The sequence below is a fragment of the Scyliorhinus torazame genome, chromosome 3 (assembly GCF_047496885.1).
Source record: "Scyliorhinus torazame isolate Kashiwa2021f chromosome 3, sScyTor2.1, whole genome shotgun sequence".
In the NCBI taxonomy this organism is placed as follows: domain Eukaryota; kingdom Metazoa; phylum Chordata; class Chondrichthyes; order Carcharhiniformes; family Scyliorhinidae; genus Scyliorhinus; species Scyliorhinus torazame.
The window spans coordinates 315,376,527-315,391,168 of NC_092709.1; the positions used below are offsets into that span (position 1 = coordinate 315,376,527).

At 46.8% G+C, this 14,642-nt stretch overlaps 1 protein-coding gene across 1 annotated transcript in view; it reads left to right on the forward strand.

The window, feature by feature from the left end:
• The window catches only part of LOC140409249 (lysine-specific demethylase 3A-like), a 119,390-nt gene that overhangs the window by 49,687 nt on the left and 55,061 nt on the right, over window positions 1-14,642 (forward strand). Inside the window, exons 8-13 of the mRNA XM_072497581.1 lie at window positions 745-902; window positions 1,499-2,241; window positions 3,505-3,706; window positions 5,054-5,268; window positions 13,705-13,857; window positions 14,320-14,415. Coding sequence (XP_072353682.1) covers window positions 745-902; window positions 1,499-2,241; window positions 3,505-3,706; window positions 5,054-5,268; window positions 13,705-13,857; window positions 14,320-14,415 — 1,567 coding nt within the window. The remainder of the gene's footprint in view (window positions 1-744; window positions 903-1,498; window positions 2,242-3,504; window positions 3,707-5,053; window positions 5,269-13,704; window positions 13,858-14,319; window positions 14,416-14,642) is intronic.

The following is a 14,642-nucleotide window of genomic DNA, read 5'->3' on the forward strand; positions in this document are numbered from 1 at the left end:
GCGAATCACCCCCGGGACACAGTCCTCAATTCTGGTAGCCAGCACCTTCGGCAACAATTTCGCGTCGACGTTGAGGAGCGAGATCGGCCTCTACGACCCACACTGTAATGGGTCCTTGCCCCGCTTCAGGATCAGCTAGATCAGCCCTAGACATTGTCGGAGGTAGGGCCCCCCCTCCCTCGCCTCATTGAAAGTCCTCACTAGTAGTGGGCCAAACAGGTCCATGTACTTCTGGTAGAATTCCACCGAGAAAGCCCCGGGGCCTTCCCTGCCTGCATGCTCCCCAACCCCTTAACCAGCTCCTCCAGCCCAATAGGTGCCCCAAGCCCAACAACCTGCTCCTCCTCCACCCTCGGGAACCTCAGCCGATCCAAAAATCGGCGCATCCCCCCCCCCCCGGGTCAGGGGCTCAGACCTATACAGCTCCTCATAAAAGTCCCTGAATACCCCATTTATTCCCATTGCACTCCGCACTGTGTTCCCCCCCCTATCCCTAACTCCCCCAATCTCCCTCGCTGCCTCCTGCTTCCGAAGCTGATGTGTCAGGCAGTAGTTAATGGGATCAGAGAATCTTGCATATTTTTCACTTCTTCTAAGAATGGGAGATGAGTTTTTCCACCCCCATTTCCCCTTTGGGCGCTCACAGTTGTTGAATGTCCTGTTTTGTCCGTGTGCCATCCAAAGGATGAGGTGGTGTCTTTGACTTGAAGTTGTTGCTGGGTTAATGCTTTGCTCCTGCTGTAGGTTTCCAGAACGATTCGTGCAGCTCAATTTATTCACTCCACTTTGGGTGACGTGCTGCTAGGCAGTGCTGCTACGACTCCTGAGAGTAAAGACTTGAGACAGACTACCCCTCCGCCTGCGAATTCGCCTCCAGCCATTACTGCGGTGGTACCCCAAGGGTAAGTGGTCTGATTAAACCTGGAGGCGAAGATAAACTCTATATTCGTTGCTGCAAAGTTTATTTAACTTTTCACATCTACGCTCAAATGTTAGTCTGATGCCTTCACAGCTGCAGGAGAATCCATTCAGAAGGAACCTTTTTCGACAGCATTATCAGGAAATGTTTTCATTCTCCCTCTTGAAGGAGCTGGCATCGATGTATCAGCTTTGTATCATTCCAAAAGGGGATTAGTCTCTGCTAGGACCACTGGTTTATCGCCATGTTTAAATACCCTTTTGCTCAACATATTTGCTTCCCTCCTGAGCGAATCAAATTTGTGTAGCTTAAAATGAAATATTCATTTATTGACTTGAGAAGAGTCAAAAGTTATCTGGTTAGGCGGAATGTGTTGATGCCACAATCCGGTCAGCCATGATCTTATTGAATGGCGGACCAGACTCAAGGGCCTGAATGGCCTACTGATCCCACTCCATATGTATGTTCCGTATGATCATGTGAAGCCAGATTAATGCAATTGTGCAATAGGCCGCAGCCTGCGTTTCATCAGCCGCCAAGTGTTACTATTTGGCAGTCAATCTTCTCTTTTTTTTGTAGGACTGTTGAAGAGCAAAGAATGGGAGTAGAGCTGAGTGAAAGGCAGTTCACTCCTGTAAGCAACCGGAAGGTTAACCCCATCTGTCCAGATTCCAATAGGTCAACATTATTCGTGGACAGTCACCATAAACCACCTTCAGCGGGGGGCCACTCCGACACTGGTGGTCTGGACAAGCGTGAGTCGTGGTCGGGATTGTCCAGTAACTGCACCGCGAAACCTTCGCCAACAGAAGTGCCATTTCAGACTTCGAGAGACAGTCTGCCTGAAAGATGTGAGAATGAAAAATCCCTTCACCAAGAGAAGGTAGCAAGCGTTCTGACGAGTGAGCCTTCAAACTGCAAGGTGTTGCTTCCGGCTGCAAACACGAAGGCCGGCACAGCAACTAGCATTCAGTCCCATTCACCTCCAGCATTTAACCCATCCAGTGTCTTTTCGGCCAGTTCATGTGGTCAGCACGCCGCCACTCCATCTTTCGGCCTTTCCGAGCACATGGAAGCAAAAGACAGCAAGGCTTTACTGGCGAGTTCCCGGCTACATATCGACGGCAATGAAAGTGATACAGAAAGTACAACGAGTGACTTGAGCTGCTCGTCTGGAATGAGTGCAGAACTAGGATTTGAGCCCCTGACCCCAAAGGGTTTGAGGAATTCGGCGTTCCACAAAACTTGGTCTCCGAGTCGGAGGCAGAAAGGGGAAGGAGGTGACCTGCTGAGAACTACTCTCTTCAAAGGAAGAGGCAGGAGTGAGTAATTCTTATGGTCGAGTAAAATACATTTTCGACAAACAGGACAGGTTGTCCGCCACCGGGGCTGGTTTAGCACACTGGGCTAAATTGCTGGCTTTTAAAGCAGACCAAGGCAGGCGAGCAGCACGGTTCAATTCCCGTACCAGCCTCCCCGAACAGGCGCTGGAATGTGGCGACTAGGGGCTTTTCACAGTAACTTCATTTGAAGCCTACTTGTGGCAATAAGCGATTTTCATTTTCATTTTTTCATTTTGATTTGACTGGATGGTGGCTGATGCATGACCTAACTGCTTTTGCCCCCCTATCCCTTATTATCTTTGGTTAACAAATCTGGCAACATCTGATGCAAAATTAACAATTGACTTGTTTCCATTTCTGGAAGAGTTCCAAACTTCTACCACCCCTTTGTGACCGCTGAAAGGGCTGGCTCTTATTTTTAGATTATTGACCTCCAATCCTAGACTCTCTAAACATTGTTTCTCTCTATCTACCCCATCTGTTCCCTTTAATATCGTGAAAGCTTCAATCAAGTCAACCTGTAACCGTATAAATTCCAGGGACTATAACCCATGAGTTAGGTAACCGCTCCTTGTAATTTAACCCGTGCGGTCCTGGTATCATTCTGGCAGCTGATGTACCCTTTGAGAATTTGAATGGTACTTTCTCTTGTATTTGTTTGCCTGTTTTGCAAGTGATTCCACACACCAAGTTTTCTGCCTCTGGTCTAGACCATTATAAAGTATCACTTAGCGGGCAGTATTGACTTGGTGTTTCTTTTCCTTGCCATGGTGCCAATTGTAACGCAGCTGCAAGAGGCTTGGGAAATACTGGTGAGGACTTCCTTGTTTGCGTACCTCGGTCCAGTACATTACTGAGTCACTGGGTGAGCCCGGTGCCCTTGAGCTGGCCTTCCCAAACGTTAGATCCCTTGTTTTGATTTGGCTTTTAAATAATTTGAGGCAGCACTCCTGGGGTATATACAGCAGCTGGGGCAGCGGGCAGTTACATGGCAGGCTGTATTTTAATATTAACGGTCAGCTGCTGTGAGTCAGAGGTGGTCCTGGAGTGGGGCGATGAGGTATTCTGAAGGGCCAGAAGGAGTGTTCAATGTTTTGCTGCATTTGTTTGTTTGGCTGAAAAGCTGCCTGTGTGCATAAACCAGCTCTGGTTAGCAGTGACGGTGAAAGCCTGCCGTGCGTGCAGGTCTGTCTGCAATCTAATGGATTACTGCTTACTGATGGATATTGCTGTATTTTCTAGCCAATGCCTCCCAGTCAGTGCTGAATGATGCTCAGAAAGTCCGGGCTTTGCAGCAGAGTGGCGAGTCCTTCCTCCAAGATGGCTCCTGTATTAACACTGCTCCCCATCTGCACAAGTGCAGAGAATGTCGCTTGGCCAGTCACCATCGATACAGAGATGAGGCCGATTCCACTGTCTTCTGCAGGTTCTTCCACTTCAGAAAGTGAGCATTGGCTTTTCTGATGAACCAAAAGATGCATAATCTCTCGCCTTCCTGATGCTTCACTGTATTAACCCATTAACTTGATCCAGGTGTGTTTCTCACTGCAAGTCCAACTGGACATCTGTACCTGACCACTTCCAATCATGGGCGGCACAGTAGCACAGTGGTTAGCACAGTTGCTTCACGGCTCCAGGGTCCCAGTTTCGATTTCCGGCTTGGGTCACTGTCTGTGCAGAGCGTCTGCACCTTCTCCCCGCGCCTGTGTGGGTTTCCTCTGGTGCTCCGGTTTCCTCCCACAGTCCAAAGATGTGCCGGTTAGGTGGATTGGCCATGCTGAATTGCCCTTGGGTTAGGTGGGGTTGCTGGGTTACGGGATAGGGAAGGTATAGGCTTAAGTAGGGTGCTCTTTCCAAGAGCTGGTGCACACTCGATGGGCTGAATGGCCTCCTTCTGCATGGTAAATTCTATTCTATGATGATGTGGTGCACTAAACCATACAGAGCACAAAGGTTTCCGGTTCACCTGCAAGACTCTGTCCCATCATCTGATCCTAGCTGGGTGCACTGTGCACACCAGAATACGCTCCTGGGCACTTATTCAGCTGATAAGGGGCATCACAGTTCAATGGGTATTGTCTTTTCCCAATTAAGCAAGCCATGTAACAAGTGGCCACTTGATTAAAGTCCTGTTGACAGTTTCAAGAGAAGGGCTCAAATGGTGATTATGGACCCTTTTTAAATTGTCTGGATTCCTGTTGTTGGTGGCCTGTTGCCAATGGAAGGTAACCTGTGCTTGGTGGGTACTGTGCCTGGGTAATATTATCCTGTAAGAGAAAGACCTGCCCACACACCAGGCGTTAAAATCTTTAAATGTACAATCAAAATTCATCACCCCTTACTTTCTGAAGTCATGGTTCCCTCCATTTGAGGCACAGAATAGTAATCTTCTAATTCAGTGTGAACATTTTTGTTAATTATTTTTAGCATTTATGTTAAAACATGATTCCAAGTAGATTGGGGATAAATAGATTTAAGAAAAATGTTTTGCTTAGATATAATCTGGAAAGGCACTGTCTGACAGGGTGCTGGTAAGAGAAGCATTTTCAGTAGTAACTTTTAAAAGGGAATTGGATACATGTGCTTGAAAAGGAAAATATTTGGGAGGGGGGAATAAGGCAGTAGAATGGGCTAATTGGCAACTGTTTCCAAGAACTGGCATGGGTGCATAGACTGTATGATTTTCCTCTGCTCAATAATTTGCCTGAACATTTGCAAATATCGTATCCTTCCCACAAACCGTGGCATTATAAACCGCTCGATAAATTTCAATAATGTCTTGTTGTTATAGGTTGCATTTTAACAAACATGGAGTGCTGCGTGCAGAAGGATTCCTCAGTCCAAACCAGTGTGATCCAGAAGCCTTACACTTGTGGATACCCCCCGATGGTAACGTTGAGGGCTTGGACCTGGATACTTCCAAGTACATTTTGGCTAATATTGGAGACCACTTCTGCCAATTGGTTATGTCTGAAAAAGAAGCGCTGAAGTTGGTGGAACCTTGCAGTAAGTATTTATGACATTGTTTGCTCTCTTAGTTTTGTGTAATCGGTTTGAAGCCAGATATGATTTCAAGCAAATTTGAATTAAAAGAAAACCATTGGGCTGAAAGGATCCCAAATCCTGTCTATATTCGCAACAGAAAATTATTGTTGAATGAAAATCTGATTTAGTAGGACTACATGGAAATTACAAGATTCAAGCAGGTACTTGACTGTGCCAATGTCTACCATTCTTTTTTTTAAATTAACTTATGGGATGTGAGCCTTGCCGGTTCAGCCAGCATTTATTGCCCACCCCCATTCACACAAGCAAATGGTCCTAATCACATTTGCCTATCCTATACCTGTATCCCTTCATTTCCACCCACCCCCAGCCCTTGTTCCCTGTCCAGCGAGCCAATGTTAAGATTTCTGCCTCAAACACTAACCATGCAACAATCCATAGCCTCGCCGCTTAATGGGCAAATAATTTTCTCTCGATCCCTTTGTATTTTTGTACACCAGAGTGAATCGGTGTTGTACCCTCTGCAACAACATTTACCTATCATATAGAGCCCATTGCTGCACCTGATGCTGAGGCCTTGTGAAGCCTTTTAATAATAATCTTTATTATTCTCACAAGTAGGCTACATTCACACTGCAGTGAAGTTACTGTGAAAATCCCCTAGTCGCCACATTCCGCCGCCTGTTCGGTTACACTGAGGGAGAATTCAGAATGTCCAAATTACCTAACAAGCATGTCTTTTGGGACTTGTGGACGGACCTGCTTGATCTCAGACTGTTTCCAGGGAGAGGGATGGGATCGGTTAATTAGGAAACCCAAGTTTGGAACTGGGACCGGAAACAATGGCTTCAGTCTTCCCAATATTTAATTGGAGGCTAAATTAATCGGAGGAAGAGAGAGAGAGAGAGAGGATGGGCTATACTAGAAACTAGTAGAAGTTGGGTTCCTTCGGACTCCTGTTGACCTGTTGGGGGCAGCACGGTAGCATTGTGGTTAGCACAATTGCTTCACAGCTCCAGGGTCCCAGGTTCGATTCCGGCTTGGGTCACTGTCTGTGCGGAGTCAGCACATTCTCCCCGTGTGTGCGTGGGTTTCCTCCGGGTGCTCCGGTTTCCTCCCACAATCCAAAGATGTGCAGGTTAGGTGGATTGGCCATGCTAAATTGCCCTTAGTGTCCAAAATTGCCCTTGGTGTTGGGTGGGGTTGCTGGGTTGTGGGGATGGGGGGATAGGGTGGAGGTGTTGACCTTGGGTAGGGTGCTCTTTCCAAGAGCCGGTGCAGCCTCGATGGGCTGAATGGCCTCCTTGTGCGCTGTAAATTCTATGATAATCTATGACCTGCACTGTGAACAGGGTGTGCTTCCCATGTGCATTTGGTAGGTTTTTTTGGTTTTGAGCTGAACATTATATTAGAATTGTTATCCTAGAAAATGCGAAATTAGAATATGTTTCTCAACTTCTTCCATCAACACATACTGCTGGTATGCTGCTGCACTGAAGGGACCATTTGCTGACGGTTGCTGACAATATGCAACAAAGAAGTTAGTGTATTTGGTGCTGGGATCCTCAGTTGAACATGGTTGATTAGAGCTAATGTACCCGTGGGAGTCATGAGCTACTTGGCTAATTTTATATGTTTTAGAGAAGAGCAGACTGACTTTTTGTAAAATTGTGAGATATCTAGTTCAGTCCAACTCTATTAAAATGTGACTTTTTAACCAGGCTACTGCTGAAATCAGATCAGTAAGATTGTACCTGGAGGTGATTTTATATCTCTTGCTTTCAGTGCAGGCATTAACTGACTATCCCCCATCTATTGGAAGTGGAGGCTTGTTAAATAAAGACTTTTAAAAAGTTTTACACAAATGAGCAAAAGTGGAAAAAAATCTCAGCTGTAGGGACCACTCAAGATGGCATCGTTACAGCGTTACGATCATCAGGACTGGATGAATCGGGGACAAATGTCCCAGTAGGTTTCCTCCCGTGAATAAATAACCCGTCTGCATCTGAGCAGGATTCAGGCAATAATTTAGACTGACATCACACCCATAGTTTAAAAACCGAATGACCGAAGGAGAAAATAATACCCAAGATCCCCAGTACTGAGGGGAATTCGGCTAACTCTTACACCGCCATTTGAACTCTTCTACAGACGTGGACCGGAACAGGCAGTCGCCCTCATGTTCGAGAGCCCCCTCCCGTTTGAGATGGCAAAAGACAAGGATGAATGAGAGGGGAGGACCAGGTACAACCAGACCTATATTAATCATCTATACTCTCCCACAGAGAGAGTAAAAAGAGAGCAAGAACAAGAGTGAAGGAACAAACCTCCACATCTTCCAACTCCAGGACAAAGGCCAACCCCCCCCCCCACCTCCTAACCACTGAGATCATCAAATAAAGGAAAGGATAGCGGGGCAGCACGGTAGCACTGTGGTTAGCACTGTTGCTTCACAGCTCTAGGGTCACAGATTCGATTCCCAGCTTGGGTCACTGTCTGTGCGGAGTCTGCACGTTCTCCCCATGTCTGCGTGGGTTTCCTCCGGGTGCTCCGGTTTACTCCCACAGTCCAAAGATGTGCAGGTTAGGTGGATTGGCCATGATAAATTGCCCAAAAAAGTTAGGTGGGGTTACGGGGATAGGGTGGAGGCGTGGGCGTAAGTAGGGTGCTCTTTCCAAGGACTGGTGCAGACTCGACGGGCCGAATGGCCTCCTGCACTGTAAATTGTATGATTGTATGATATGATTCTGCCACCCAAAAATTGATCTGTTTGTTCATGCCCACACTACCACCACCAGTGCAAAAAGGCATCAAAACTATATGTAATGCTCCTAACACCTCACCTCCGAAGAAAAATGAACTGTCAGAACTAACCTCTCTGATCCACCATGTTGCGACAAACAAAGATGGGCCAATCCAAGAAACCAACCCCCGAGGGACCGCTCATGCTGACTCACCCACCACCACGTCCTGAGCAGAATAAAACACAATCCGCCTGGGCTAACCCCTCGCCCTCTTCTCTTCCTCTTTCTCCTCTCTTTTCTCCTCCTACCCACCAACAAGGATACAAAAGGTAAAGAAACTGCAAAAATCCCACATGCAATATCCACTTAACATGATACAACCGTACTAATTTAGGATAATTAACAATGCCAGATATCTCCCCATTCACTACAATGCAAATAAAATAACAATAACAAACAACATCATGATTATCAGTTGAGTAAAGTCAAGTCCACTCCACTGGCGCACAAAGAAAGTAGACATCAAGGATAAAGCAGGATCTGTAACGGAGAGCATCCCTCAGGAACTTCTAAGGGTTTCAACAATCCGAACATCAGAACAGGAACTTCATTACTTCGAGCTTGCCGACTCGACCTGGCCCAGGCGGTCAGCTCGGCAGGCTCGGCTAGCCCCCACCCCTCCCAGCCGGCATCAGGAACAGGACCACACAGAACTAGACATTGCAGAGCCACCACAATGCCAGGCTTCGAAGACTGGATTAAATGCGTTATCCAGATCGGGACCCTCGAACCATGGCAGCCAGTTCTCAAATTCGGCCGGGGATCTCTCCACCATCTCACCAGAGACCCCCTCCTCTGCACTCCTCACGTTGGACAACAGGCAAAGCAACAGGACCTCAACCCCGTGGAGTCGTGTCTCCACCAAAGGCAAAGCTCTGTCGCAAGAACCTCCATATGCACCGCCGCTACCTCCATAAAGACACCTCGCAACTCCCAAAGCTGCACTTTGACACCCCCCGTCGCGGAATCAAGCCATTCAAACAGATTAAGTTCATGGCTGGCAGTCATCTTCTGTGGATGACCATCGTACTGGTAGGGCAGGAATCCTCTCAAACGTGACTGCGCCGCCAAAGACCAGGCCCACACCAACTTCCTCGAGCTGCCATGAGGATAATCAATGAGGATTAAAACCTTTCAGCTTGACTCAATAAAGATGAAACACTGATCAGCAACTCCTGCTACGTTGCACTAACCATACAGACCAAGAAAAGACCAAAAAAGAAGTGCACAAGGGAAAAATAAAGGTTGAAAGATGAGCAGAGCCGGAGCTCATAAAAACGCAGCCACTCCCGCGCTCACATCACGTGATCCCAAATGAACATTTTTATATCCAGCTTCACCGAAGAGGATATAATATGTAATGTGCGAACAGTGTAATAAAGGATATTGAAATAAGTCGGAGAGGAAGACTTATGGATTTAATATAATTGAAGAAATAAAATCATGGGAATGGAGTAAAAAATGAGAATCAAGATGGACAGAATTGCCAGAACTTTCCACCCCAAGATACCCAAATGAGTGAGGAAATTGTAGGTGAAGAAGACAGAATTTTTCCAAAGTCTCCCCTGTTCAGGAGTTGCCTCTTTTGTATTGTTAAGATTACATTTAAATGCCACTCCATTATTGAAGAGAAAATGAGAAACCAAGCGACGACAGATTTCCTGTTTTATCATCAGTTATGAGGAAGTCTCTGAAATCCTGTCTGCAGTGAGAGAGTAACTGAGCAATTGGACGTGTCGGCATGGAGTTGCGAATGGTAGCTCATGTTTGGCTAATCCAATTGAACATGCAGGTCACTAACATGCTAGATAGGGGAGTGTGCATGGATGTTGTCTATCTGAACCTCCAGGAGGTAATTGGTAAGGTTTCACGTACCATTATTAGCAAAATTGAAAGGCAATGGATAGGAGGTAAATCTTTGTTTTACGTATTTGTTATTGATTGTGAAGTTGGAGGCAGGGATAAAGGGAACGTTTGGTTGATTTGACAGGATGTGTAAAGTAGAGATCTGTGCTGTGGCTCCAGCATTTCACCATGTTTTTTTAATGACTTGGATGAAGGTATAGAGAGTTGTCCAAGCTTACAAACGATACTAATTTAGGCACAGTAAGCTGTACACCTGGGAATGGGAAGTTATAAACAAAGAAAATAGGAGCAGGAGTAGGCCATTCGGCCCTTTGAGCCTGCTCCGCCATACAATATGATCATGGCTGATTCTCTATCTCAACGCCATACTCCTGCGCTGTTCCCATACCCCGTGTCGTATCTATTTCCTTCTTAAATGTATTGAGTGAATTGGTCTCCAAGGCCTTCAGTGGTAGAGAATTCCACAGGTTCACCACCCTGGAGAAGAAATTTCTCTTTGTGTCTCTGTCCTAAGTAGAATCATAGAATTGCTGCAGTGCAGAAGGAGGCCATTCGGCCCATCGAGTCTGCACCGCCCATTGGAAAGAGCACTCTAGGCCGTCCTAGTAATACCACCTAATCTTTTGGGTACTAAGGGGCAATTTTAGCATGACTAAGCCACCTAACCTGCACATTCTGATCTTTGGACTTGGGAGGAAATTGGAGCACCCGGAGGAAACCCACGCAGCCACTGGGAGGAAGTGCAAACACCACATAGACAGTCACCCAAGGCCGGAATTGAACCCGGGTCCCTGGAGCTTTGAGGCAGAAGTGCTAACCACTGCTACCATGGCCTACTTCGTGTCCTGAGTTTGTGATCCTTTGTTCTAAACCCTCCAGCCAGAGGAAATAACATCCTAACCTCCAGAATTTTATATGTTACAATGAAGTCCCTTCCCATTCTTCTACATTCCAGTGAATACAGGCCCAATTAACCCAATCTCTCCTCGTACGACAATCCTGCCATCCCAGGGATCCGTCTGATGAACCAATGCTGTAGGGTCTCTTAAGTATATCCTTTCTTGATAAAATGACCTAAACTGCACACAGGTGAAGTCTCATCAGTACCCTGTACGACTGCAGTAAGACATCCTTATTCCTGTACTCCAGTCCTCTTGCAGTGAAGGCCAAGATACCGGGCGAAATTCTCCCCAAACGGCGCGATGTCCGCCGACTGGCGCCCAAAACGGCGCCAATCAGACGGGCATCGCGCCGCCCCAAAGGTGCGGAATGCTCCGCATCTTTGGGAGCCGAGCCCCAACATTGAGGGGCTAGGCCGGCGCCGGAGGAATTTCCGCCCCGCCAGCTGGCGGAAACAGCCTTTGTTGCCCCGCCAGTTGGCGCGGAAATGACATCTCCGGGCGGCGCATGTGCGGGAGCGTCAGCGGCCGCTGACAGTTTCCCGCGCATGCGCAGTGGGGAGAGTCTCTTCCGCCTCTGCCATGGTGGAGACTGTTGCGGAAGCGGAAGGGAAAGAGTGCCCCCACGGCACAGGCCTGCCCGCGGATCGGTGGGCCCCGATCGCGGGCCAGGCCACCGTGGGGGCACCCCCGGGGTCAGATCGCCCCGCGCCCCCCCAGGACCCCGGAGCCCGCCCACGCCGCCTTGTCCCGCCGGTAAATAGGTACTCTTAATTTACGCCGGCGGGACAGGCAATTTATTGGCGGGACTTCGGCCCATCCGGGCCGGAGAATCGAGCGGGTGGGCCCGCCAACCGGCGCGGCGCGATTCCCGCCCCCGCCCAGTCTCCGGTGCTGGAGACTTCGGCAACCGGCGGGGGCGGGATTCACGGCTGGGGGGTCGGAGAATGACGCCCACCATTTGCTTTCCCAACTGCTTGCTGTACCTGCATGCTCAGTTTCAGTGACTGGTGTACAAGGATACCCAGGTCCCTTTGCACGTCAACATTTCCCAATCTATCACAATTTAAATAATACTCTGCCATTCTGTTCCTCCATCCAAAATGGATAATAACTTGACATTTGTTCACATTATACTGCAACTCCCATGATTAGCCCACTCCCTCAACTTGTCTAAATCATCTTGAAGCTTCTTTTCATCCTCCTCACCAGGTTGCATGTCATCTGTAAGCTTGGAAATATTACTCTTGGTTCCCTCATCCAAATCATTGATGTATATTGTGAATGGCTGGGGCACGAGCACTGATCCCTGCAGGACCCCACCAGTCACTGCCGGCCACATCAAAGAAGATTACTTGAGTCAATAGGCAAAACTGTAGCACGTGGTGTTTGGTATGAGGTCATGTTTTTTTCTCAATCCGGGAAAGACTGATTGGAATATGATGAGGAAGTATGAAATGTGGAAGAGCATTGGTAGAACCAGATCAGTCAACCTCTCCAGCTTATTCCATCCCTCAGTTAGATCATGGCTGATTCGGATTGTTGTCTGAGGCTTACTGACCCCTCCCTTCATTTAATCCTGAACTCAAAAACCAAAATGTATTTGTTTTTCAATACTGCAGCTTTTTCTTTTAGTGCTCGACCACATTTTTGCTCCAACCCTAACTTGGATGAAAAAATGCTCCGCTTTTGTGACTCACTTGGGACCCGAGTCCCACATTCATCATTTTAAAAAAAATGTTCTGTAAACTTCATAAACCCCATTTCTTCACCCTCGGAACAAAGAAACGAGGGACGTCTTGGGATTCCTCGGTGACCGTCCCGCTTAGAAAGGTGCCTGAAAAATGAAGGCGAAAGGCTGTTGCTGAGTTAGAATTCAAAACTTGGAGGGGGAAAATGTTACATTATTGGAATTGGCTGGAGTGTTTGAGTTGAAAGGAGGTAGACAGATTTGAGTGTCTTGTTGCACTAACAGACTAAATGGGATTGGGTCATAATTAATTCCCTCCTCCATTTGATCAATGATGGCCCCTGTTCCTGAAAGAGTGAGTGATTTCTGAAAAACTGGGGTTTTTCTTAAGGCTGTTGATCAGGTTGTTAAGTTTGAAGTGTATAGTCTTTGATTTTCAAATGTGGAATGTTCGGTAAGCGTTCTTTTTTTTTCTATCGCTATGCAGTAGAAATGGTAATACGAGCAGGGAAAAGGATCTTGTTCTATGTTATGGGCCAGGGTTTAGAGAACCCCAAAGTGTATCATGGAGTTCACCTGACCCACAACTTTTAATAGATTGTAGTATGGGGAGCACACGGCCCACTCTACAGGTGTGGTACAGCAGAAATGAAAAAGTATTTTAAAGCAAAACAATGTTTATTCTATGAACTCAAGTTAACCTTTTTAAAACATACAGTGAACATCTTAGCAACCATTAATTCAAAAACAACCCCCAAAGAATACAACACTAAGTAATCTTTTGTAACTTCCCAAACAACATCCAGGTGACACAAAACACCTTTCAACAGAAGCACATTTGGTTTACATTCACTACTGAGAACATTTATAATTCTGAATTCACCAAATGATCAAGAGATAGTCTTTTGATGGCAGAGAGAACAGCAGTACACCTGCTTGGTCTGGCTTCAGCTCCAACACTGAAAACAAAACTAAAACACACCCTGCAGCCTGCTCAAAAACGAAAGTAAAAAGCTGACAGACAGCCCAGCTCCACCCACTCTTTGACATCACTGCGGTAATAAACACCCATTTCTTAAAGGTACTCTGACTACAGATATTTATATGCACACCCATTTATAAACACCCATTTCATAAAGGTGCTCTCACATGACATCTATCTGTCTGTCTGTTTTAGAAAAGATCGCATGGAAGCGAGCGGTACGAGGTATTCGAGAAATGTGCGATGCCTGCGAGACAACACTCTTCAACATCCACTGGGTGTGTCCCAAGTGTGGCTTTGGGGTGTGTCTCGATTGCTACAAGATTAAGAAAACCAATCCGCAGCAAGGTAAACTGGAGTGAACTGGACTTTGCCCATCATCTTTAAATAGTTAACTTCCCTCCTGGAACATGCACCTTGTATTAGTGCAACATCATTGTGTCTATGACCATGGAATTGAGCAGTGAAGACTTATTTGAATGTCGCTGCCTGGAATGTTCCATCTGTGTATAGTACCTTTCCCCACTTCCGGATGTCCACTCCATGGCCGATGGAGTCCTTTTTGAAGTGTAAATAGGCTGTAGAAAGAGTGCCACCATTCCATCATTGTGTCTGAGCACTATTACATTTCAGGATTGCTGCTGACCTTTTCTTTCGTCCAAGTCAGTGTCTATGTTCAGTGAATAATGAATTGTATGCACGTGTAATGCCACCGGTGAAATGGCAACTTGATTTTTCAGTAAGTGATGGTAACGTTTTTAAAATCTTTTTCCTCCTCCTCCCCACTCCACACCACAACCGGATGCACAGATGGCAAAGAGGAAATGTTTTCCTGGTTGAAATGTGCTAATGGCCATGCCCATGAGCCAGAGAAGCTGATGCCGACGCAGATTATTCCCGGTTCAGGTAAGGCCGTGTTTGCTCAGCACGTTTACGTAATTGTGAAGATTGGTCTGTTCTCGTGCCGATGAGTAAAACCTTTATGAATAACTCTAGTTTGTAAGAAAACCAGTAACTGGCATTGTGCAATGCATCTGTTATCAATGCTGGATATTTGGAATCGAGGGTTACAGGGATAAAGGGGGAAAGTGGAGTTGAGGATTATATCCAATCGGCCATGTTGTCATTGAATG